Source organism: Erpetoichthys calabaricus, chromosome 2 (genome assembly GCF_900747795.2).
Source record: "Erpetoichthys calabaricus chromosome 2, fErpCal1.3, whole genome shotgun sequence".
Lineage (NCBI taxonomy): Eukaryota > Metazoa > Chordata > Cladistia > Polypteriformes > Polypteridae > Erpetoichthys > Erpetoichthys calabaricus.
The window spans coordinates 39,095,618-39,122,646 of record NC_041395.2 but is presented as its reverse complement, the minus strand read 5'-3'; the positions used below and the strand labels follow the sequence as shown (position 1 = coordinate 39,122,646).

The window sequence follows — 27,029 nt, the reverse complement described above, 5'->3', positions numbered from 1 at the left end:
TGCCAAACTCAGTTCCCTGCTCTTAAGTTGCATTAATACAATTAAAGTATTAATGGATGACCTCCCTTATACTTGCTGATCGATGCTACAAACTCCAAGGGATATCCAAATCATATATATTTGAAATCATTTATATATCCTCTTTAATAAAATTCCTGTGTGCATCCATGTGTCCGTTTGTGTGTGTGTGTGTGTGTGTGTGTGTGTCTTCTGGTGAAGTGCGCATGCGTGGGGCACGGTGCGATGCTTCAAAGGCCGCCTGATGAGTCACACAAGACAGAGGGCGAGACCTATAAATATTGCGCGGCCGATCCATTCGGATTTCGGTAAATGAGGTAAGACCTAAAACATAATGCACGAAAAATCCAATCGGGTACTGAGATGCGGAGACCAGCTTCCCCAAAGAGGTGGGATTAGTGTTCACTCTGAGAATGTCAGATTTGCGATTAACAAAGTTGGCCCGGTAAAGTGTTTTCCTAAATATACGAATTTTCATGATATTACAATAGGATGACTTTTAAAAGTAATTTATTTTCGCGCACATAAAATCCGTTGCTGGGGAGACGCCATATATACAATAAACAGCTGCACGCCAGCACAGATTAAAATACTTGCTGGAGAGATGTATTACTGTGAGAGAAAATTAAAGGCACACAATACAGTGACGCATATTACAGCCACATACAAGCCAGTATTACTGTAACAGAAAATAGACGGTCCTTTGCCATTTAATATAGGCTGTTCCTACTAATTTTTATGCACTACTATTCTTGCGCCCGTTATTGTAACGGGCTTAATGTCTAGTTTTATTATAAAGAGCAAATGTCTGTCTATCTTAGTGGTACCTGAATTTCTACCTGGATAGACACAGAAATTGCATAGTGACACTCAAAGCTAGTGTTCTGTGCTCTTCACATTTTACGTTAATACATCAGTGTGACGTGTAGGGTTATGGCACTTGTAGATGTGCTATGGTATAAGGCAATTTACAGTACTGTTAACCTGAGATGCAGGAAAATTTTTCTACTCATTGGGTCAAGTCTTAATATTTGGAATTCAGCCACAATTGGAGTAATGCTTTTCAGACCCAGGCCAGTTCATGCCTGTGTGTTTCTGACTGGAGGAATGCAGTATAGTGCAAGTGACATGTGTTACGCTGTGGACCTTAAGAAAATGTGTTTTGGTTACAGTATTGAAAATATGCATTTTTACACTTGGTAGTCATAGAAATAAAAAGGATTCATACACGTCAAAAAAAAAAAAAAAAAAAAAAAAAAAAAAAGTCTAGCTTTTATTTGGATAGAACCTATTAAGAAAACAAACTGCAGCCCATATCTATGTTAACCGCAGTTTGTCTTTCTTTAATTTAACCCCCCCTTTTTAATGTGTAATTTAATTAAAGTCATAACGGGTCAGAAAGGACTTTGGTTTATTTTATTGGCAGACTGGCTGCCTGGGTTTTTCACTGGTTAATTGCTATTTTCACTTAGTGTGTGGGAGTCTGTTTTTTTCACTAACTAATTAAATATCTCTGAGCTGTTTATTCTGTAGTATTTGTTTCAGACAGATGGTAATACTGCTGAACATGCAACTCTTTCTTGAAAACATTGTCAATTTTGCTAATTATTGATTATGCTTGTATTATAACTATTTCATATTAAAAAGCAGCTTGAATATTCACCATTTGCTTTTGTGGCCCTTTTAATTGAAACATTTATTTAAAAAAATCTCTGCTTCCACCAGCTTATATGCGTGAGCAGAAATATTTTAGTCACTTACCAAATGAAAAAAATTAGTTTTTGTCTTTCTATTGGAAATCAGCTGCTTTTTCAGAAGAAACCTTTTGTCCAATGTAAGTGGCTTCTTTTCAAAGTCAAAGTGAACTTTATTGTCATCTCAACCATATACAAGTATACAGATAGACAAAATTGCGAAGATCAGTGTCCACAGTGTAACAACATGAAGTGCAAATAATAAATTAAAAAGAATTAAAATTAAGATTTAAAACACAAACAAGACATTGTGCAAAGACCAGACAAAGTAGCAGCAGCAATATTGACTTTTGGACTTTAAGGCTACTAAGCAGTTTTAACTTTCCTGCAGTTTGACCTCGTGCCTTTCTGGTAAACTACATCATTGAGTTGTTAGCAGCTTGTCATTTTTATTGAAGTAGGTGTTTGTAGCACTATGCAGTGTTGTCTTTATTTTTTACATTTATTTGTTCCTAAATTATGTATTACAAAAGAACTGCGATAGTATAACAATCGAACATCAGTGAGCCAAATGTGAGAAATTTAAAAGTCTGTTCAATCAATCAATCCCACGGATCATTGAAAGAGTTAAAATGTAATTGTTGGTTTTTAGTTTTATTTCCAGAAACATGCATTGCAAGAGAAATGTCATCATAGAAACATCCAACGCACATTGCTATAAGTAAAAGGAGGTGTCAGTCCAATCAGAAATATATTTCCACATGTCACAAATAGTCTAGATTGTTAATATTAAACCACACTAAACATAAACAGTATACAATTTTTAGCAATTTTCAGTCATAGCTTTTATTTACACAGTCTTAGTGAGTTGGGGGCAGTTGCTGTCACGCTCCAGTGAAGAACACTTTTCTAATGTGACATGCCCAATGACTCTGTTCAACTAGTCTGTGACTTGACCTTTGTCTTTAGTCATAGGGATGAGTTCTGTGTGCATGAGAGCTAACAATGAATGCTCATCTGGAAGTACAGCTGCATGGTAGTATCTACCTGTTTCCAATTTCAGGTTAAATGCCCTGTAGACTTTGTTTTCACTGAATGAGCTGCAAATTCCACTTGTTTTCCTGTTTTCTTTTTCCCATAACCTTGTGAAAATATACAGTGACACTTTTTTGCCTTGATTTGGAAAACTTTGTACAGCATGTCAGATCAGATGGAAACTCTTTGACTTCAATAATTTAAAGTCCACAGGACTTGGGTTCTAGATTTTGCCACTTTAACAACTGGAAACCCAAATTTACTTTAATACATATTACATTAAAAAGTCAATTTATTGGATTCCAGCAGTTTGGTAAATTGGTGAATCATTTACTTTGACTTAAAGTGTGATAATGTATTTCTTTAAAGCTACCCAGTATTATACAGACTTCAAAAGATTGCTTCAGAATGATGGAAAGAGCTTTATCAACAGGTCAGACATCTTTTTGGAGAGATAAAAGTTTGTGAAGGGTGGTACAACTATTTTAAAGGCAGTGCAATCAATCCTACAGCAGTAATAAAAATAGGAAATAAATTGCCCTCAAAACCGGAGCTAGCTATCCCTAATCATTTATTAGCCAGACGGCAATGGGTCTGTAGTACAATGAAATTTGTACTTGCATGTCTCCTCAGAACAGCTGACTAAATTAAACAAAATATATATGTATATACTGTACATACACAATCACATTTAAAATTTCCCCTCCGGGATTAGCATATTGGGATTAAAATAAAAATGTTTGAGTGACAGTATTTGAAATTATGATTGACTATTTAGCAACCTTACATCCTGTGTGTAGAAATTGGCCCTGAATCAACTGACATGAATGCCAATGGTTTAGAAAGGTAGCTTTTAGGGATGCTCTGATCAGGGTGTTTATTTACTAATTTATTAGGGCCTGTAGCAATCACAGATGTTAAATTACTGGATTGTCCAATACTGATCCTAATTTGCACCTGATTTTTCTTTTTTTCTTCTTTTTCTCTCTCTCTCCGTTGTCTCTTTCAAAAGGTTTACACTAAGCTCCTGCATAATTTGTCATGGTGAATCCTTCTGTTCTATGTTAAAGTGTTACCTTTGGTATTTTATATAATTTAAAATGACCAGAAGTGTTACCTGATTATTTTTTTTATTAAAATTGAAATTTTTATTTTTCAATGACCACAAATGCTTTAATTTCCCTTAAAATATACTTAACCAATAAAATATATATTGAAAATATTTATCCTTAATACATATGGCATAAATAAAATGCTTCTCATACTTACAAGTAGTCATTGTTTAATTTCTTGTTATGTAATTACCTGAAACAGCGGTTTGTCTAACAATCATGTTTTCTCACATTGTTTCAATTAACTGATATTGGCAGTTAAAACAGTTTTAATTTTTCTTGATCTTTAATTACACTACAAATTTTTTTTGCTGTTAAAATTGTTAAAATTTACGTAATTGCACAAGGCAGCTCCTTGGATTCCTTTTTCTCAGTTTATTACTCCACTTTCTTTAATGTAAAGGCTGTTATTCCACTCTTTCTCTCTCTGGTTAAGTCGCCCTTGCTGGTCTCTGTTTACAGGCAGGCAGCGAAAAAAGGCATGCTCTGCTTCAGCTACTGTTAATACTGCGCATAAAGGAGCACTAGAACTAAATAACCATAAAACCGAGAAACACAAGTGCTGACAAAATCATTTTTTATGATTGGTCAATTTACTGATCACCGGTTGAGATTTTTGTAGTGAAAATTGGTTGATTTAGATTATCGTCTTTAATTGTATTTTTGCTTGTGTAAAGTAGTGTGTGCAGTATATGTCAGTGACACTTATGTAAGTGACTTCAGTGTTGATTGTGACTCTTTCATATGCTTTTTCAGAGGTTATAATTAAGGTTAATACACTGATTACATTGAGTATGCCAGAGAAAGGGCCTTCCTTGGGCAAGTGTAAATGGATGATTCCCCTCATGGGAAGAAATGATCATTTAAAAAAAGTCACTGGTGAAAAGCTTGCAGCAAGATAGCAAAGGCATGCCGAGATATATAGTGGGAAGTGTTTTGGTCTTGCAAGACTAAAGTGGAACTTTTTGGCTTGAATGTCGAACTGTGTTTTTAATGAAAACCAAACACTGTGCACCAGACAATTTATATCTTCCATAATAAAGTATGGTGATGATGGAACCATGTAATGGAGGTGCATGTCACAGAATGCCAGCACTGTGCCTGATTAGTCTTAGTCAACCCTGACCAAAGAATTTGAATTTTATTTTATTGTAGAATCCACTCTCGACAGCAGCCAGCAGTTCTCATCCTTTCACCATCACTTCCCCTACCTCTTTATATCTTAAATCATTCTTGAGGCAGGTTGAAGACTTAAGTGCCAGCTTAAGTGAAAAATTAAAGAAAACATACTAATTGCAACACAAACACTGCCTTAATCAGTTTGAACGCAAAGAGATGCTAACGGAAGAAGAGAAGAAGCGGGTCGCTGTGTGGAGAAGAGAGCTGCTCATGAAGCAGCAAGCGCATCAACCTATGAGCAAACAAATGCTAAACGTACAGAGAGAGAGTCTGAAAACTAGGAATGCTCAATTCAAGTGCATTTGCTGCACATTATCGTGCAGTGTGCCATTACTGGTAACTAATAATAGCAAAGAAGTTTGTTTTAACTGGAAAGTCCTCCAAAACACACTGTTAAAAATAGTATTATAGTGGCCTGAAATGAAGAAAGCCAGTATTGTTGAGTGGACAAGTTCTGACCTTAATCCTTTTTAAAGTCTGTAGTAGTAGCAGCATGTCTGTAGTAATTTGTTGTCTGTCAGCCTTTCACGTCAACTGGTTACGACAGTTTGCAAGGAGTAATTAGCAGATACTGTCTTGATTACGTACGTTTTATTTACTCCTTTCTTTTTGAAGAGTTTCTGTGAAAAATGTTTGAGTCCAAGCTATTGTGTGTGTGTGTGTATATATATATATGTAATGTGTGTGTGTGTGTGTGTATATAATATACATCTCTCTGTCTGTAAATTTTTTTTTGTTTTGTGTTTTTTTTTTAAACAAGTCTTACAGGACAATCTAGTTTAGACTAGGCCAAACCAGTTTGATGAAGCAGATAGTATGAACCTAGTCCAAACTAGATTTTCCTGAAATTTAATGTTGAGCTTCCAGTACAACTGATTTGTCCAATTCTAAACTAGTATGGACTGCAATTGCACTTTCCTGGGATAAACCGATTCTTACTGTCCTGCTTAGGACAAACTTGCTTGGCCTAAAATCAGGTTTGGCCTGTAACATATACAGTACTGTGCAAAAGTTTTAGGCAGGTGTGAAAAAATGCTGTAAATAAAGAATGCTTTCAGAAATATAATGATTGTTTATTGTTATCAATTTACAAATTGCAAAGTGAGCGAACAAAAGAAAAATCTAAATCAAATCAATATTTGGTGTTACTACCTTTTGCCTTCAAACCAGCGAAGACTGGTCAGAGAAGTCTGGCCAGAAGTGGTCTTCATGGAAGAGTTGCAGCCAAAAAGCCATACATCCGACGTGGAAACAAGGCCAGGCGACTCAAGTATGCACGAAAACATAGAGCCCTGATCTCAACATCATCGAGTGTGTCTAGGATTACATGAAGAGACAGAAGGATGCGAGGAAGCCTACATCCACAGAAGATCTGTGGTTAGTTCTCCAAGATGTTTGGAACAACCTACCAGCCGAGTTCCTTCAAAAACTGCAAGTGTACCTAGAAGAATTGATGCTGTTTTGAAGGCAAAGGGTGGTCACACCAAATATTGATTTGATTTAGATTTCTCTTTTGTTCATTCACTGCATTTTGTTGATTGATTGAAAATAAATGAGTAACACTTCCATTTTTGAAAGCATTTTGTTTACAGCATTTTTTTCACACCTGCCTAAAACTTTTGCACAGTACTGTGTGTATATATATATATTATATATATGTGTGTGTGTGTGTGTGTATATATATATATATATATATATATATATATATATATATATATATATATATATATATAAAAAAAACCATAGCCTTTTTATAACTTGGCGCCTTTTAAACATAAACTACAACAGGGGTCCCCAACTCTGGTCCTGGAGAGCCCCAGTGGCTGCAGATTTTCATTCTAACCCTTTTCTTAATTGGCTTCCTGTTTTTGCTGCTAATTAACTTCTTTTTGAATTAATTTTGATTGACTTTTTTTTTTTTTTTTTTTATAAAGATTTGTTCCTCTGAATTGCTTCATTTCTTTCCTTAAATAGCATCTAAACTGAAATGAAATGTGAAGTGAGTAAGCCAACAGAAGACCAACTAAGTCAGGGCCTCAAAGTCCAACTAATTTCACCTCAACCAGTTGTTTAATTAGGCGCCGAGTCTTGCTGTTAATTAAACCCATTCTTTAATTCCATGGCTTGTTGCTGCTCTCATTGTGCAATAGCACATATTTATGAAGTTGATTTTTCTCTTTTCTAAGAGCACTGTTAAAATGTTTTTGGGAACTGAGCAGATCAACTTTCCTGAGATCGTCATCTGTTTTTTTTCCAGATATTGTATAATGGACACAGATTGCTGGTCATGTTTTGTAGCTCATTGTCTGGCTGCTAATTAAGGAAAAAGAAACAACTAAGGGGTCTGAGTCTGCAAGAGCAAGTTAAATAAAATGAATTCAAAAGAAGTTTAATTAGGAGCAAAAACCGGTCACTAATTAAGAAAAGGGTTAGAATGAAAACCTGTAGCCACCGGGCCCAAGTCTAAGATTTGATTAATGTGACTTGTTTCAATTGAAATTTTTAATATAGTTTTCTTACCTTGCTAAATTTTCCTACAGTATACAATCTGTTAGATATTATAACAGTAATATATCAACCTGTTTTATCATATTTCCAAAGGCACAGGCTTAAGAAGGCTGATAAGGCCATAAGGCTTAAAAAGAAGAACTCCTGTGTAACCCAGGGTGTAGGCAGTGCCAAATGCATCTTATGTATAAACAAGGTTTTTGGGTTTTTTCCCCCTCTGAGTTATTTTAAAATATGGTGAGAAACCTCAAGAGCAGCAAAGTTATGAAATAAAGTGAATGTTGTGAGTTTTGTTTGTTTGCTGTGTTACTGAACACACGTCTTGCCAATTGAAGCCACATACAAATTCTGTCAGTAAAAGTTAAGTGAACCATGAAATGAAACACCGCAGTAAGCAGGAGCATGTATGATAATATTACCAACATCAGTTATATAAACCAGTAAGTTTAAAGGAGAAGTTCATTGTTTTTCAAGTTGAAGTTATTTCTTCTGGTGTATATGCTTTTGCCATGCAAAATTGTGTTATAAAGTTAAGCATTTTCTATTAATTTTTAATCTTGCTTCCACTGAGACAATTACGGCAATGGGGCATGAAGGACCACCGGAAAATAAAGGCATAAAAACTTACAGAATACGTACATTTTTCAAGCCAAGGCCAATATCGCAAGACATGGATTAATGCTCGCTAACGCACACATTGTATGATCTTTATACATGTCATTTTTCAAACAATAAAACGCCAGCATTATGAGATTCAGCCATTTTCAAACACAACCAGCTATGCATGCCACCTCAACACTTGTACCTTTCACCCCAAAAGGGTGTGGCTTCCTCTAGAAAGATAAAATCACAATAAACTGCTCATGCCATATGGCTGGTTTTAGTTTCAGTTTACTTCCATGTAAAAACTCACAAAAGTAAATAGAAAACTTATCCTTACCTTGAGAAAAATAGTACCAAGAACATGCAATACAATGATTATTTCCAGATCCTTTTTGTTGTCACAAACATGTTGGGAACATGGAAGGCATGTTTTTCTTTTATCAAAACTCTGACATTCTGTATGTTTTTTTTTTTTTTTGGCTTTTAGTTTTCAGTGGTGCTTCATGTCCCATTGCCTCCACTGTAAAGGAACAGAATGGGCCAGATATTTTTTTAAAAAATTTATAGAAAGTGCTTAACTTTATATTACAATTTCACACAGCAAATACATACATACCGTTTTTGTGAAGAAATCATTTCAACCTGGAAAATATCAAATTTATCATTTAGCGTGATGGTGCTATTGTGCTGTCATCCATATAGTTATGTTCTGTAAGTGTTGCTTGTACATCTGTGTAGACAACATTTAACTGGTTAGCACAGTTGCTTGGTAAACACCCGAGCAATTAGCTGCATATACTGTATAACTTGTACGTAAAAAGACTGCTTTTCTTCACAAAAGGCACTTCGTAGTCAGGCCAGTTTAGATGGCACTTGTTCAGGTGTGTTTTTTTTTTTTTTTTTATTATTATCATTATTTTGGCCCATGGCAATGTAGGAAAACCGTGCTGCTTTGGTGAGTCATCTAACTTCTTAGCATCTTTAGGCCGACAGCAAGTGTGCATGCATAGATCTGTGCTTATAAGAATGTGTTTCACAATCAAACTTAACTCCCTCTACAGGCTTGCACTTGCACCATGCCTGGTATGTTCAGAGATCTGTGATAATGCTGCCCATCCCTTATGGAAAGTGCATGATAGCTTTTCTGTGAAAAGTTATCTTAAGATAAAAGCACCTGAGCATTCCTGTAACAATCGCACCTTTAAGGAAGCCTTTAGCAGTGGTGGCAGCACCAACAACTGTGACACTTTCCGTTAGGCCCTCCCAGACTGCTTAACCATTGTCTCTACAAACTCCTTGAAAAGGATCCACAATAATAAACACCTTGCCTTATACAGCATCTGATTTACTATTGGCCATTTGTATTTTTAAGTGTTTGACCCCTATATAAAGGTGGCAACAATCCTGTCTTTCTAGTCTTTAATGATCATTTGAGTAAGGTAAATAAAGTATTTCAGTTTACCGTGTTAAATGCTTTAAAAATCCATCAAGCAAGTATTAGTTGAGTGTGTTGGTTGCATGTGTGTTTTTAAACTGTCTCTTTGATTTAAAAATGTCTCCGTTTATGAAGGAATGAACTACATGTATATTAGGAATTTATAAACAATTTAGTATGAGCTTAAATGTGTAATGTCCTTGACTGTGGTTTTTTTCTGTAGTTTGCAGTGTTGTATTCAATGTAATTGTTTATTTTAACCAGACTTCTGTTTTCCCAGTTTCCAGGAAGCAGTGACAACTATTTGACTATTGCTGGAAGTGGTCATCCATTTCTGACTTCAGCTGAGGTAGGAAAAATGCTCACATATTTACTTCAATGTAGTGATCTTCACTCTTGGATGAAGTTTGTATTTAATATAAATGGTAATGGTGAAGAATATATAGAGTCAAATAAGTTTTTTTTTTCCTTATGTAAAGTATTGCTTTTTCCATTATGATAGTGTGTTTTGTTTTGTTTCAGACTTTTCACACACCAAGTTTAGGAGATGAAGAATTTGAAATTCCTCCCATCTCTCTTGACCCAGATCCCTCCCTAGCAGTGACTGATGTGGTGGGTCACTTTGATGAGCTTAGGGACCCAGCTGTGTCTGGGGGAAGCACAGGCCCTGATGCTTCTTACAGTGGCCCCTTTACTACTCAGGGGCTGGATCATCTAACTATGAGTGGAGGGCTGATTGGTACCACCTTAAACATGGTGAGTCAATGTCCATATTTTAAACTGGTGGGTAGGAGAATCGCTTCCCAGACATAATAAACACATTGAGCATGGGAAAGGCGCTATATAAATTGTTTTAATGCCTAGAACTGTACGCACTTGTATTTACCAGACAAACTTGCAAAAAACTTATGATTTAGCTTGTTTTTGCCTTTTTTTTTTTCCCTTTTATATCCATAGGACCTTGGCCACTCTATAGGTTCTCAGTATACATCCAATTCTCCAGTGACCATTGATGTTCCTCTGAGTGATATTAACCATAGCTTACTTGGGCACGGTCAGCTGACAACCATTGATCAGTCTGAGTTGAGTTCACAGCTTGGTCTTAGTTTGGGGGGAGGTGCTATCCTTCCCCGCCCACAGACACCTGATGAACAGTTATCAGCAACACCTTCTCCTTCAAGTTCCTTACATGAAGAGGACAGTGAAGACTTCAAAAAGGTATGGACTGGTCAGCAGTTACTTACTGAAAGCGGAGTTGTTCCAAAGACTTAACGTAGCTTGTTTCAGTTGTATCCAAATGGTAAATGGATCCGTAAAGGTTATCTGTAAGGTAACTTTAGTAAAACATTTAATTTATGCCAAGGTAGTCTTCTTTCAGTTTGATTCTTCATGGCCACAGCCAAAATGCATCCCTTTCAGATCCTGAAATATTTTTAAATCCTTTTCCTAGTTCTTTTTAAACTCGGGACAGTCTAAAGACACAACATTTTTGTGTGGCTAAACAACACAATCTAAGCTGACATCAGGCTTTCAGTAGATACAGTATGTTGTACAGAACATTATCCTATTTTTTTTTTTTTTTTTTTTTTTTTTTATTTCCTCCCTGTAGGTATCTGAGAAACAAGGGCTGGTTGAATCCCCAGTGGCTGTCTCCCCTTCTTTGGTTGGAGTGGTTGCAACAGGAGGTAGCACAGTTGTACGAAAAGCTAAGCCTCCAAAAAAATCAAAGAAGAAAAAAGACCCAAACGAACCTCAGAAGCCTGTGTCTGCTTATGCCCTTTTCTTTAGGGACACGCAGGCAGCTATCAAAGGACAAAATCCGAATGCCACTTTTGGAGAAGTCTCTAAAATTGTAGCATCTATGTGGGACAGTTTAGGAGAGGATCAGAAACAGGTGAGGTGTTTTTTTTTGTTTAACTATTTTATTTAACTCCTCCGTCTGTTTTTATCTGGTTCAAATTTTGTATCTGATTTTAAACCCCACTTTTTGGCAAAGCAAATTTCTTCAAATTTTGAATAAGTGTTCAGTATCGGTGATACTTAATTGCATCAGTTTTGATGGATTATTTTATTAACAAATTTCACCATAATCAGTGGTTATGCGATTACAATTAATGCACGCACAACAATGACGGAGAGAGAATATAGTGTAATATAGGAGCATACAAGTGAGAGATGCATCATATTTCCTCCACTTGCCTCTTCCAGTTAGTAGAGTGGGTAAATATGTGCGCTGACTTGTTTACTCTTGTGAAGGAGTAGCCTTGATGACAGTGAGGCAGTATTACCGTAAGCTTGCTGTTTTTTTTCTCTCTCGCAGCGACAAAGCACTAATCCCATAAAAGCCTGAACAGAAAAGTAGACCAAAATTATTATTTTTAGTATTCAAATAATTCTGCAAAGAAGATGTATTATATAATACTTGAAGAAGCTTCATGTTCATGAAAAATGATTAAAGAAAAATCATTTGCAAAATACTCAAACTAAAATTTTATTATAAATGCACTAAAAAGCAAAAATTGTTTTCTTTTACCACAGTTTTCGTGGTGTTGTGACTAAATAAAATCGTGGGGCGCACATAAATTCATTCAATCGGTTTAATAGAATAGCTACATTCAACAAAAATTTAAAAAAAAAAAAAATTATAATTCCCCACCCTACTAAACAAGTTTCAGAAATTGTTTGAATCAATTGATTTATGTAGGCCCCATGATTTTTATTTTAGTCACATGTAACCAGGAAAATTGTGGTTAAAGAAACTTACTTTTTGCTTTTTAGTGCATTTATAAGTAAATAAAATCGTTTTACTTAATAAATATATGTATGTATTTAAGCTTTAAGAGTTGAGCTGTATAGTTTTGTCCTTTTAGTTGAAACTGTTGTTTTAATCATGGGCTAAATTTAAAAAAAAAAAAAATTATTTCAATGTCGTTTTCTTCAAAGTTGCTTGTAGAGAGTGCGTGCCTATATTACAGGGTTTACTTGCAACTATAATACAAGAGCTGTATTTCAGATTATCTTTGAATTAAGTAAAATTTTCTTTCAATCTTAGGTGTACAAGAGAAAGACTGAAGCAGCAAAGAAAGAGTATTTAAAAGCTCTTGCAGTATATAAAGCAAGCCAGCTCTCCCAGGTAAGAAATTAAATGCCACCGATTTGTGATAAAAAGGAAAATACATTTAGCATCAAACTCACACAGCTAATAGAGATGACTAAATAACTATGGCTGGTAGTCTTTTGGTGCTTCATGTAAGGTTTACTTCATTTTGAGAGCTATAAATCATTTTGGGTGTGTGGATTATGATTCAGTTTAAAATTTTATGCTGTGGGATTGGCTTTTCATGTTTGCAAGGTAATGAAGAAACGCTCCCTTTTTTTGCGATGCAACCTTTTTGCAGAATTTGGATTTAGAATAGTAGAACAGTGGGCCATATTCCCAACCACAAAGGTGATGTGATTTGGGTAATATGAAAATTTGAGTTTGCAATTTATTCAAATGAAAAACATTAACATTTGCAGTACACCATGCAATGCTTATGTGTCTGTTACAGTGCATCCAGAAAGTATTCACAGCGCATCACTTTTTCCACATTTTGTTATGTTACGGCCTTATTCCAAAATGGATTAAATTCATTTTTTTAACTCAGAATTCTACACGCAACACCCCATAATGACAACGTGAAAAAAGTTTACTTGAGGTTTTTGCAAATTTTTTTTTAAATAAAAAAACGAGAAATCACATGTACAGTAGTATTCACAGCCTTTGCTCAATACTTTGTCGATGCACCTTTGGCAGCAATTACAGCCTCAAGTCTTTTTGAATATGATGCCACAAGCTTGGCACACCTATCCTTGGCCAGTTTCGCCCATTCCTCTTTGCAGCACCTCTCAAGCTCCATCAGGTTGGATGGGAAGCGTCGGTGCACAGCCATTTTAAGATCTCTCCAGAGATGTTCAATCGGATTCAAGTCTGGGCTCTGGCTGGGCCACTCAAGGACATTCACAGAGTTGTCCTGAAGCCACTCCTTTGATATCTTGGCTGTGTGCTTAGGGTCGTTGTCCTGCTGAAAGATGAACCGTCGCCCCAGTCTGAGGTCGAGCGCTCTGGAGCAGGTTTTCATCCAGGATGTCTTTGTACATTGCTGCAGTCATCTTTCCCTTTACCCTGACTAGTCTCCCAGTTCCTGCCGCTGAAAAACATCCCCACAGCATGATGCTGCCACCACCATGCTTCACTGTAGGGATGGTATTGGCCTGATGATGAGCGGTGCCAGGTTTCCTCCAAATGTGACGCCTGGCATTCACACCAAAGAGTTCAATCTTTGTCTCATCAGACCAGAGAATTTTCTTTCTCATGGTCTAAGAGTCTTTTGGGTGCCTTTTGGCAAACTCCTGGCGGGCTGCCATGTGCCTTTTACTAAGGAGTGGCTTCCGTCTGGCCACACTACCATACAGGCCTGATTGGTGGATCGCTGCAGAGATGGTTGTCCTTCTGGAAGGTTCTCCTCTCTCCACAGAGGACCTCTGGAGCTCTGACAGAGTGACCATCGGGTTCTTGGTCACCTCCCTGACTAAGGCCCTTCTCCCCCGATCGCTCAGTTTAGATAGCCAGCCAGTTCTAGGAAGAGTCCTGGTGGTTTCGAACTTCTTCCACTTATGGATGATGGAAGCCACTGTGCTCATTGGGACCTTCAAAGCAGCAGAAATTTTTCTGTAACCTTCCCCAGATTTGTGCCTCAAGACAATCCTGTCTTGGAGGTCTACAGACAATTTCTTTGACTTCATGCTTGGTTTGTGCTCTGACATGAACTGTCAACTGTGGGGCCTTATATAGACAGGTGTGTGCCTTTCCAAATCATGTCCAGTCAACTGAATTTACCACAGGTGGACTCCAATTAAGCCGCAGAAACATCTCAAGGATGATCAGGGGAAACGGGATGCAGCTGAGCTCAATTTTGAGCTTCATGGCAAAGGCTGTGAATACTTATGTACATCCATCCATCCATCCATTTTCCAACCCGCTGAATCCGAACACAGGGTCACGGGGGTCTGCTGGAGCCAATCCCAGCCAACACAGGGCACAAGGCAGGGAACCAATCCCGGGCAGGGTGCCAACCCACCGCAGGACTTATGTACATGTGCTTTCTCAATTTTTTTTTTTTTTATTTTGAATAAATTTGCAATAACCAAATGTTTTTCAAGTTGTCATTCTGGAGTGTTGTGTGTAGAATTCTGAGGGGAAGAAATTAATTTAATCCATTTTGGAATAAGGCTGTAACATAACAAAATGTGGAAAAAGTGATGCGCTGTGAATACTTTCCGGATGCACTGTATATGCCATTTGGTATGGGATTCGTAAAAACAGTGTTAATGTTTGTGATGCAACATCTATTGAATGAAAAATGTTGTGCAATTTATTACAACAAGTTTGTGATGCATCATCGTTTGGAATGATATAGCAACTGGACTGAAACACAGATGCTTGTACTTCCCACCTTGATAAAAGAATATGTTTTGGAGGTGTAATGCGTGCAAAGTGAACTAAATTTGCCCAGTAATTAAGCTCTCACAAAATTAACAGATAACTCATTCTGTTAAATAAAGCTAATAAACTTTAATAAACTAGTGTTTAGTTTGTTTCAGTGAATGTGGAATTGCTAGATATTATTTCTGTAAAGTAAGCTGGTCAAGAAAGCCTTCCTATAATGCTGGTTTATTAACATTCTTATATACTGACCCTGTTCTCCAACATTACAGTGTTCTGTTTGAGCACATCCATTTCAGCATTTTAAAATTTAAAAAAATAAAAGGAACAGCTGCAATTTTTGTTCCACGTGTCTACAGACCTAGGTTATTATAGTTTTGCCTTTTTATATTAGTTTTTATTTCTAGATTTTTTCTGACCTTACTTGGAAATTAAATTTAGTTTTCCTTCATTGTGTAGTTTTTAGTTTTTATTTCACAAAGACATTTCTAATTTATTTTTATATATATTAGTTTCAGTTTTAGTAATTATGGCATGGAGCGCCTACGGAGTTAGTTTTGAGTCACAATCAGACAGAACTATACACTTAACAGATTTGGATATGAGTTTAATGTTAGTGGAAGCTTACTACACTGCCTGGTTTACTATCTGGTTTTGTTTTTGTCTGATAAAAACAAGCATAATCAAAACTAGACACTGAATATGAACAATTTCACACAATTGTATAATTTTTAAAATATTTTCTCATGAAAATCACAGGGGCTTAGGAAGAACAGGGCTCTTAGACTTGAATGAGTGTGCAGACCCCACCTAGCTGTACTGAGGGAAACAAAGAACAACAAGCATGTAGTGTGCAGGTTAGAGGTGAGGAGTCTTGAATAGCCTACCATAAGAACAGTAAACCCATAATGAGCAGAGCAAGAGCAGGTAATAGGAATACGGACAGGCACAAAACAGAGAAAGCATCTGAGATTAAGAACAACATATACATTATCTAAACCTGTTTACCCAGTGTAGGACCACAGGAAACCTGGAGCCTACCACAGCAGGTTTGGATGTAAGGCAGGAAAACTCCAGCCATATCATACATATTGTATACCAGGATGTTAAGAACAAAAAGAATATGATATTTCAACTATCTATTTTGAGAGAGAAGAGAAAAACATTGAAAAAAGGAGACAAGTTTTTTAAAATATAATTCTGCTAATGGATTACTCTCACAATATCAGGTATTTTGAGTTATGGATATGAACTAAAAAAGATAAATTAATAAATATAGAATAAATGCAAAAACACTGTTTAGTTTTTCATCACTTGTTAGACTCTCTACCTTTGTTTGTATTGCTTCATTGTTAAACGATATTTTTTTTTAAAGCAAAAGTGATTGGTCTTGCTGATCTTGTATGATGACCTAGTCAGTCTCTCAATCAGTGCCGTTTTATTTTCAAAAATCAACAGTGGTCTCCCCTCAACTTTCTTGTAAACTCCGATATGGAGATGGATATTTGAGGAGTAAACCGCAAGACAATGATTATATTTTTATATTATGTACATTAAGGAACCATCACCAACAAATCAAATTAATACTATATTGAACAATTATAAAAGTAAAGTTGAATAAATCGGTCTCTGCAGCTGCATAAATTAAAAAAAAATCGAGTATGTGTTCAGGTAAAGTACCACTTCCAGGTGATGGATTTGGCCCAAAAGTTAAGACAGATCTAAAATTGTGGTGTAACAACCACATGCCTAATTTCATCTATCTATCTAGTTGCGTTTTTGAGTTATTGTGTTATATATAATATACACACACACACTTCCAAAAAACAGTATTTTTGGACTCTGGGAGGCCTATAATGTCAAGATTCATCAAAATATCGATGTTGACTTTTTTCATGATTACTATACTTTCTCTATACTTAGTATATGAGAAAGTAAAAACGATTTCTCCTGTGCGAAGTGGCAGGTGAATTGCTGTCAACTAAAAGCAGTCACCTGAGAAATAAACTGAAACGTCACGCAGTCGTGATTTTTCTGTCCATATGGTAGTTTTTGTTGACCAGCACATTCTGATTTCTGCTGTTTGACTCACATCTTGATATACAACAAGCGCAAAGAAAGGTGGCACGCAAATCGCTTTCTATTTCACGCTTTACGCACCCGCACTCGGCTTGCTGTGTCGCCGCAAATGCTGTGTGAACAGCCGCCCTCTGTCACCAGCCACCATTCACTGGATGAATATGTGCAGGGACGGCTCAAGGTGCATGACTTTGTTTTAGAGTTAAAACTTACAAGGGTTAAAGACTAACAGCAAGAATATTCATTCAAAAACGAAAACTAAAAATATTTTAGTAAATTATTTTATTTCAGTTAGTCTTTCCAGCTACTTTAATAGTTATGTTTAGTTTTAGTGTTTCATTTCGGTTTTGTTAATTATTTTATTTCAGTTTACGAAAATGTTTTTTTAATAATAGTTTCAGTTTTGATTTTAGTTTTCGTTAACTATAATAACTGTGCTACAGACAAATGACTTTTGATTTTTTTTTTTCTTTTGTTTTTTGATTTGACTAAGTCCCGAAGGGAAATTTTCTTTTCGCATGACTTTTTGGGTGTTAGTGTAGCTTCAGCCATTGTCCAGCAGCATTAGAGGAATTTTCAGGTTTAGGGCTTTGCTCAAGGGCCCAGTGGAGTAGGATTCCTTCTGGCAGTAATGGTATGTGAACTGGCAACCTTCAAGATATCAACACAGATCCTTAACCACAGAACCACCATATTTATGTTCAAATATAAGCTTGAGAATAGAAGTGCATGTGTGTTAGCTGTTACAGTGAGTTTTTTTCTTATTGATTCTATCAATTTTGGTGCTTCTTATAGGTACTCTGTATTATTTAACTTTTTTTTGTTTTTCAACTTTTTTAGAATGTTGAAGTAATGGACACCGAGCCTGTACAGCCTGCACCATCTCCGTCACCACCTCCACCGCCGCCACCACCACCACCTCCTCCTGCTCCAAAGCCAGCTCCTAAGCGGTCCCACTCTGCTGTGTCGAATTCAAACAACAATACCATCACTAACATCTGCACTTCTAACATCATCCTTAACCACCCCCAGGTTATAACTAGGTCACGGACTGGTGCTATTGCCCCACAGTCCTCTAACCAGCATTCATCTGCTTCATCTCAGCAAACCACTACGCCAACAGTTGCCAAAATTATTATATCCAAACAAATACTTACTGGTTCAGGACGCCAAATTCCTACTTCAGTGGTTACAGTCCTCCCTGCAACAAGAGGGCTTCAGATACAGACTGCCCCAGCTGTTACAACAGTAAGCCCAGCACCAGCTCGCCCCCTGCTTAGTCAACCTCCACCATTGCAGCAGATTCCTCCTCCACGTCTTCAACAAATGGTGCATCCTCAACCACCTCCTCCTTTGCAAGCCAAACCCAGGGGAGCCGGTTTACCTGTGACAGCTGCAGCAGTACCACCCCCTCCTCTTCAAATAAAGATCGTTCCAGCTCCTGTTCCTGTGCAAATTCAAGCTGAACCTGCCCCTGTCGCCCAGCCACCACCTCCTCCTCCCTTGCTTGTAAGTGCAACTTCTTGTTCACCCCCATCTGAAACTTTGGAAGTTACGCCAGATGGAAATGTTTCTAGTTCTCCACCTGTGGTGGCTGAAGTACATGAGGAACCTGAAGAATTGCACCCAGAAGAGGTAATACTTTGTTTCATTTTTATGATTCGGAATAGTAAGAGCCAGTAATGTTCCATATTTCAGTGATGTGCTTTCGTATTCTGAAAAGTATATTGTGGATCGATATTTTGTATTCTTATATTATAACGTTTGATGTGAGGTGCCATAGTAATTAGTGAGTGCAACTGCTCTGTGGATATTGTTTACATACCTTTCGATAAGTATTAAGAGTGTTTCATAGGAGATTAATGTCAGTAAGGTGTCTTAGGCATTAGTTCAGTAATTGTACTCTTCTGAATTGTTTTATAATGTAGGGGAAGTTGGAATAAGTGATACTGAATTAAGTTAATATCACATACTTTGGTGTTAAGAGTTAGCTAAATCCCTGAATGTAGACCTGAACTGGATTCAGATTGAGATTTAATGTACCCTAAGTTCTTGTCTATAAGCCAGACTCATGTATTAGCCGGAGACCAAAAATCATACGAATTTTTAAAATAAAATCGTATCATAGATAAGCCGGACTCATGGATAAGCCGAACGTACTATAACCTATAACTAATAGAAGGGAGGGAGGTCAGTGGTCTCATTCGCGCCCATTTAATTTCTTTAAGGGGGGAGACAGTGTGAGATATTGCCGTCTCTCTCACTCCCCGCATGGCGCGGTTGGAGCGGCCGGAGCGCGTTCTTTCTGCTCTGGGCGTCGCCGAGTCAACACGAGCGCGTAGCGGTCATTTAAATTGTGATTTTATATGTAAGCATATTTAAATATATATCGCGGATTTCTGCGGACAATGGGTCTTTTAATTTCTGGTACATGCTTCCTCAGTTGGTTTGCCCAGTTGATTTCATACAAGGGACGCTATTGGCAGATGGCTGAGAAGCTACCCGGCTTACTGTTCTCTCTCTCTTGCGCTGACTATCTGTGATCCTGACGTATGGGGATTGAGCAGGAGGGCTGTTTGCACACCTAGACGATACGGACGCTCGTCTAAAAATGCTGAAAGATTATCTTCACGTTGCTATCTTTTGTAAAGCTGATTCCTGAAAAGACATGCTGCACAGTGCTTCGAATACTTAAAAGCTCGAAGGGCACGTATTGATTTTTGACTGAAAAACAAACTCTCCCTCTCTCTCTCTTTGTCTGCTCCTGACGGAGGGGGTGTGAGCTGCCGCCTTCAACAGCTTTGTGCCGCGGTGCTTCGCATACTTAAAAGCCAAACAGACATATTGATTTGTTTGCTTCACTCCTTTGAAGAGGAAGATATGTTTGCATTCTTTTAATTGTGAGACGGAACTGTCATCTCTGTCTTGTCATGGAGCACAGTTTAAACTTTTGAAAAAGAGACAAATGTTTGTTTGCAGTGTTTGAATAACGTTCCTGTCTCTCTACAACCTCCTGTGTTTCTGCGCAAATCTGTGACCCAAGCATGACAATATAAAAATAACCATATAAACATATGGTTTCTACTTCGCGGATATTCTTATTTCGCGGGTGGCTCTGGAACGCAACCCCCGCGATGGATGTATAAGCCGGACTTATGTATAAGCCGATATTCTATTTTTTCATTTTCACAACTTTTTTCCTTAGATAAGCCGCGGCTTATTGACAAGAACTTAGGGTAAATAAAATGTACTGTTTCATATAGAGGAAGTGAAAATAAACTAATGCACAGAAAGGCACAATAAATAAAATGCACATGAAATTCAAGTCCTGTAATATATTTAGCCTCTTCCACATCAAATGTTTCCAAAGATTGACTAAACAACATATGTGAGTTACACATTTCTAGTACTTGTGTTTTAGAGTGTTTTAGAATCAGGAAACATGGGAGTGCAAAATTGCAGTTTTGCCATCAGTCAACCTTGTGTACCCGGACATTTCTTCATGCTTAATGTGCATGACGATGGGCTATGTTATGTGTCTAGATTAAGAATGGCTGCAGAATTCCATCATGGTACTGTGTCTCAAGGATGATCAAAGTTTGGGAGGCCTTTGCTATCAACACCAGGAGAAAATGTTGCCACTGTGTAGGAATTCAAAGTGTGATAGCGTGTGAGGTAGCAAATGCTATAGGAATTAGTCAGTGGGAGTCCATTATTTTTGAATAACTCAACATAAGCATTTGCAGTGCACACTTGGCTGTCCAGAATGTTAAACTCCTGAAATGAAGTATCAACATAGCTAATGTTTCAAGGAGAATTTTGATCTAAAGAATTCGGACTGGCAAAAGATATAAAAAGCATTTCATAATGGGGGGGGGGGGGGGGGGACTGGGTGCACTGCTGAAAGTCCAGATTGTTTAAATAATGAGCATGTGGTGGCTGTCCAGCATCAAAGAAAATCAATGTTCAAGCCAGTTCCAGGTCTTGAAGGTATGACCTAAAGGCGCACACAGCTGGGGCCTCATGTATAAACTGTGCGTATGCACAAAAATGTAGCGTAAGAATGTTTCCACGTTGAAATCGCGATGTATAAAACCTAAACTTGGCGTAAAGCCACACACATTTCTACGGTAGCTCCAACCCTGGCGTACGCAACTTCTGCGTTCGGTTTTGCAGACTGGCGGCACCCAGCGTCAAAGCAGTGTTACTGTTCCTGTGTGGTTACCCTGTCTTTTTTTTTTTTTGATCCACATCCCTGACACGGCTGAAATTAACCACATATTGTTTATTAGTTTAATGCATCTCATTGTAATTAACCTGTAACAATATAATGGTCCACAGAATGGTCCAACTATTCCAAATACCATAACTGCTTTAGCGTTGTTACTCTCACTGCACCACCTTCTTCTTCTTCTTCTTTCAGCTGCTCCCGTTAGGGGTTGCCACAGCATATTATCTTTTTCCATATTACTCTCACTGGACCACTCGGAGTATTTATATCACTGTATCAGAGTGTGAATCACAGCTGTACAGCAGCTGATCGGAAAGGGAATTATCGGTATACAGCATCAAGCACACGCTGTCTATTGAACTGCTCTCATCCGACAAACGCTTCAGAGCCTTTCCTGTACAGACCTCGCGGTTCACAAACCATTTCATCCCAATAACTCTAAATGCAATCAATCTGTCCATTACATGCTACTTGTAGAACTGTTTGTACTTGTAAATTTACAGTGAGGTAATTGTACTTATAATAGTTATAATATTGCATAACCTGAGCCAGTTTATAAAGCATCTATTTATATATGATGATGATATAATTTTTAAGATGAAATGCAGCAAAATGTTTATTATACAGATAAAACGTTAACTATACGGTGTCACTGCGCTAGCAAGGAGCTGGCGCTTTTTTCATGGACTGTTCCTGCCTCGTGCTGTATTCTTGCTGTGGCTGGCACGACACTGGAAGGATAGATGGATAGAATTATTAAACACGTACTACGAAGATATTTCAATGTTCCTTAAAAGTTTTGAAGAATCGGCGTTCTAAGCTTACAGATGGCTTAATGTCTATTGCAGAGCTGATTGTGTGGCGATTGGGTACTTGAAGAAAAATAAGGACAGGAATTAGGGGTTAGTACATTTGAAAGAGACGGAACTTCTGTAATAAAGTATTTCATCGAAGGTCACGCATGGCGCAGCAAGCATCTTGCATGAGGCAGGAACAGTCGCTGCACCACCGAGTTCCCATGTTTAATAACATGCTTTAACTCCTATCATCATGAATATGATATCACGCATACTTCTCAGTATTTTAATTATTCAGAGAGCTGTAATATTACGAATGTAATGGATTCTGTGTCCTGTTGGAGGAAGAGAAAGCCCGGAAGCGCATAGTGATTTACACACACAGAGCATATAGAAGATCAAATACAAAACAGTATTTAATGTGCTACTTTAGTTACGATGGGATTTGAGAAACTAGTAAACGATTTTAAGGTGAAGTTTATAATGTTCTACTTTAATGACGAAATAATCTACGTGATTCAAGTGGAAATTTACAGATTAAAATTGACATTTTGTGCTTTTTTTCATATTGTCTGCTTTTTCCCCCCCCCCCCTCTGTACCCTAATAAGCTTTCATATGACACTCAGACGGTGGGCTATGACTCGCCTTTTCACGGCGACTTTGATATGTGACAACTTCTTTTTTTTTTTTATTTCGGGCACTGTGCGACTTTGTGAACTTGAGCTTTTGGGTTTCTCCAACACGCTATGTCACTCGATCAACTTTCTTTTGTGGTTTATACCACTGTTTAAACCAATAAATAGTACGTTTTTCCTTGCCTCCACTTGGTATTCGCTGAAATTCTCCTATTTTCCCCCTCGTACTTTTGCCATTGTCTTGACAGAAGGCTGAGCTTAAGGGCTATTAATATTGATTTGCATATTCAAAGAGGCGTAATTCTGGGAGGAGTTGGGGCAGGACAGCAGGCGTATGCACGTGCGTTAATTTTCACGCTGACCGGGATTTATGTAGCAAAACGTGGAAGTTGGCATTCGCACAGATTTATGCATCTGGTTTTTTTTTTTTATGCGTAAGCACATTTCCGCTTTTGTGCTTATGTCATGTTATAGTGTGAATTCTATGCATGGCGTTATGCATGAGGCCCCTGGTCATTTCTTGGGGCATTTATTTTGGTGCAAATGACAAGAAAATAGTCCATCATCCCAGTTCTGCTTCATGACAACTGCATGGGTACCGGAGAGATGCTACGTCCATTCTATTCCATACCATTTGCTCCTCAATTTGAAGGGTAACCTGTCAGATTGTGTGACAGTGATGGAGATGTCAAGTCAGTTAGAGAAGAGGGGTTGCTTAATTCAGACCGAACATTTGAGTGTCATAGGAAAGCCTTGTGAGTATTCACAGGGATTATGTGAAGAATAGAACTGGTTTGCTGTTACTGTTGTTTCTGTTCATGGGTCAGGCTCTAAATGTTTTGATGATGCCTCTCATAATTGCACATTGGATAGCTCCAAGGAAAAAACACATTTTACTAAAGGCTTTGGAAATCTCATGACTATCTGAAAGCAGACTGTGTACAGCAACAAATTTTAACCTTAAAAGAAATCTGTAGTAATATTGTACTTTGTATAGTATTAATTGACTTAAATCCTATACCTACGAAGTATATTGACTGTTGCATACAGTTTTGGATTTCATAAAATGTGAGGACTAGACAGCCCCCATAAAAAAGTCCATTCCTTGCAGGAGTCTTTCTGGAAATATTCCAAGTGTGTTTATCTCCACACAAAAGTGAGACTAAGAGTAGACTTGATAGAAGTGGGATTGATGGAAGCAGTTTGTTTAGATTGGATAGATTAGTCTTCATCAGCCTGGATGGAAATTTGTTTACAGCCGAAAAGTGCAAGACAAGGCATTGTTACATAGATACAATAAAGTAAACCAAAAGGCAACCTGTAACAGTCACTGTTACAAAAATAGTTTCTGCTGATTGTATCAATAAAAATAAACTCTTGACAGTATCCTGAAATTATTCAGAATTTAGTTCTTAGAATTCAAAATGCTTATAACTAAGTGCTAAAAAGCAACGTGTTTACAAACACTTAAGTGTTCTTAAACATGTTGCTTTTTACACTTGGCAACTTAAATCTGCAGAGATGTGGGATTCAGATGGAATTAGGCGGAGAATAAATTTTGCACCAGTTCTATAAAAAAATATGGTAAACCCCCAATATGAGCTCAACTGGTTAACTAACTAGCAGATTATGGTGTGTTTTCATGTCTTTAATACTTGAAACAATTTACACAACATGATAAAGATTGTTTGGCTGTTGCACACTGTTCCTAGATTTGCGCAGATATTTGAATCTTAAATTTCCTAAAAGTACTGTAGAACTTGACATTTTGAACTTATGTTGTTTTCTGTTTATTCCATAGATGCAGACCTGTGTGTAAACAGTAACAAACAGTTTTTTTGTTTTTTTTCCTCCCCCTCTCCAGGTGGAGGTCCAGTTGGTAAGTGGGTCGCCTCCTACACAGGAAATACATTCTCCACCTACTAGTCGCTGTTTAAGGGATGGATGTCCCAATCCTGCAGTGGAAAGCAAGGACTGGGATAGGGAATACTGCAGCAATGAGTGTGTTGCAACACACTGCAGGTAAGCAAGTTTCCATACAAATACCCTTTTTAACAATTTTTTCTTTTTTGGGAGGGTTGTTTTGGTGGGGAGAAGGCCATTCTTAATATTTTAGGTTATTAGTAGATAAAAGAATAGGCAGGGTTAAGAGATTTTTTCTTCTCGTAATTGAAAACAATGGTAACTTTTTTTTCTCTCCAACCCATCAGAGACATCTTCATAACCTGGTGTTCAATCCGAGGGGCCAGCAGTACTACAACTGTGAAATGAAGCTTGTGATCCATTGATAACCATCCAGCAAGAAGAACTGCCCTAGAGCAGGAAAAACATCCTTCAAAACATTTCATCCTTCCTGCTGTTGTGCGTTTTGCTAACTTTGTCTTTGTGATAATGAAGAAACACTAATACCACCAAGTCTTGTTTCCAAATCTTTGAGAAAATGATGTTTTGACAGCTTCTATTTAAATAAAAGCCTACATTTTTACAGTTTCATATCCATATTACATTTCTTGTCAAGGAGTGGAAGTGTCGAAGTTCTTAATGCCTTTGTTGAAGTACAGTGTATGAAGACATTCCACATACCAACAATGTGGGGTTTTTTTTTTGTTTTTTTTTTTGTTTTTTTTTAAATGGAGATATCAGAAATGTTTGGGTAAGAAAGTGTAAACCTACGGTATGGAAGGGTCATTGAATCCATTGGGATGTGAGGAAAAAAGAACATCAGAGAACCAGAGATGTGATATAAGCTGTTTCCAGGATATTTAATCAAAGAAAAAAATCTAACGTGCTTCTCAAGTGTCAATAGGAGGCGACCCTCTCACCCGTTAGTTTTTATTTATTGTGAAAATATCTGGCCCTCTCAGCAAACTCTGTTGGATTTTATGCTGCATCATGCTGATGTCTCACCAACAGTTATGAAATTAAGTTTGTCTTGGGTTTATTCAAGGCCATACTTATTTGTAAGGTCATTATCGATGGTTCCATTAGTGCTTATATATAATAAATAAAACAAACAATAGAGTTGTATTGTTAAGATAGTTTGTTTAAAATATATCACAGAATTGCAATATTGGTGTTTTTATATACATATGTAAAAAAAAAAAAAAAAAAAAAAAAAATTCAATTGTAGCAAAGAATCCAATTTTTTTTTTTGATTTGCCAGCTGCCCTTTAGAGTAAGTACTTCTCATGTGTATAATTGTCTTTACTTGCTACTTCCTTTTTCTTAGAACACTATTTTTTTTCTCATTTTATTTTTTATTACCTGGACTTAGACAAAGAAAACCACTAGTGTTCATGAGTGCAATGTTTGTATTTATTGTAGTCCATGGGGCAGTAGTAATGGGGAGTGCAGGTTCTGTCATGAGGGGGGGCACTACCTCTATAGACCCTTCTCCAGAATGTCTGGTTACAGCAGGAATTGGCTTTTCATCAACGTGTTAAGGCCAGCAGTGAGGTCTCGTCTCGTTTGTGTGGGGTACTCGGCTTGATGGTGCCAGCAATTGAATGACTTTTGGGTATGTTTGAATGGGATTTTAGCTATCCTGTGTTTTACTTGATTTTATATTTCAAGTTAATTTATATTAAATCCGCTTAATCTGAACCCAGTGGTGCCCTTCATGCAATTCTATGTCCAAGTCACATTGTTTTTGTGATTTAATGTTGGATCATTTTTTTTTTTTTTCTTTCTCTCATCCTAGAACAGAACCTTAAATGAAAAAGAAACTTGAACTACAGATGTGAAAGTAATGAGTTTGGGTATGGCTGTCCCCTTTTAATCTAGAATAATTGTCAGATTTTAGATGTTATTTCAACAAAAAAAATATTTTTTTTCCCCCCTACCCCATTCCATTCTTGTTTTATTAATGTCATTCACAATGAAGTTGACTGTAAATAAATGTCTTCAGTGGAAGAAATGTTGCAAATACCGTGATATAATGTGTGCTCTGTTATTGTTCATCTGTTTATTTCAAAGATTCATCCTGTGGTGTGGCAGAAGTGGGTTCAGAAAAGGGCTCCATAATGGGGAAGGAAGAACATCATTTATATTTGACTTTTACAAATGCAGAGAGAGCTTATTAGTAGTATTTTAATATCAGAAAAGCTTCTCCTAATCCTAGCCTTAAAAGACTGAAGAACAGTCGTAGACTACTAAGCACTGTTGTAAGTCGTTCTGGATAAGAGCGTCTGCTAAATGTTGTAAATGTAAAATGTAAA

At 37.2% G+C, this 27,029-nt stretch overlaps 1 protein-coding gene across 6 annotated transcripts in view; it reads left to right on the top strand.

Annotated features, from left to right (window-relative positions):
* The window catches only part of tox4b (TOX high mobility group box family member 4 b), a 63,815-nt gene extending 37,076 nt beyond the window's left edge, over positions 1 to 26,739 (top strand). For all 6 annotated transcript variants that reach the window (XM_051922299.1, XM_051922300.1, XM_028793627.2 and 3 more), the window contains exons 2-9: positions 9,865 to 9,933; positions 10,107 to 10,340; positions 10,542 to 10,802; positions 11,194 to 11,478; positions 12,637 to 12,717; positions 17,989 to 18,783; positions 24,677 to 24,834; positions 25,023 to 26,739. In XM_051922299.1, the coding sequence (XP_051778259.1) occupies positions 9,865 to 9,933; positions 10,107 to 10,340; positions 10,542 to 10,802; positions 11,194 to 11,478; positions 12,637 to 12,717; positions 17,989 to 18,783; positions 24,677 to 24,834; positions 25,023 to 25,083 (1,944 nt within the window). In that variant the 3' untranslated portion in view covers positions 25,084 to 26,739. The remainder of the gene's footprint in view (positions 1 to 9,864; positions 9,934 to 10,106; positions 10,341 to 10,541; positions 10,803 to 11,193; positions 11,479 to 12,636; positions 12,718 to 17,988; positions 18,784 to 24,676; positions 24,835 to 25,022) is intronic.
* Positions 26,740 to 27,029: the final 290 nt, after the last annotated feature.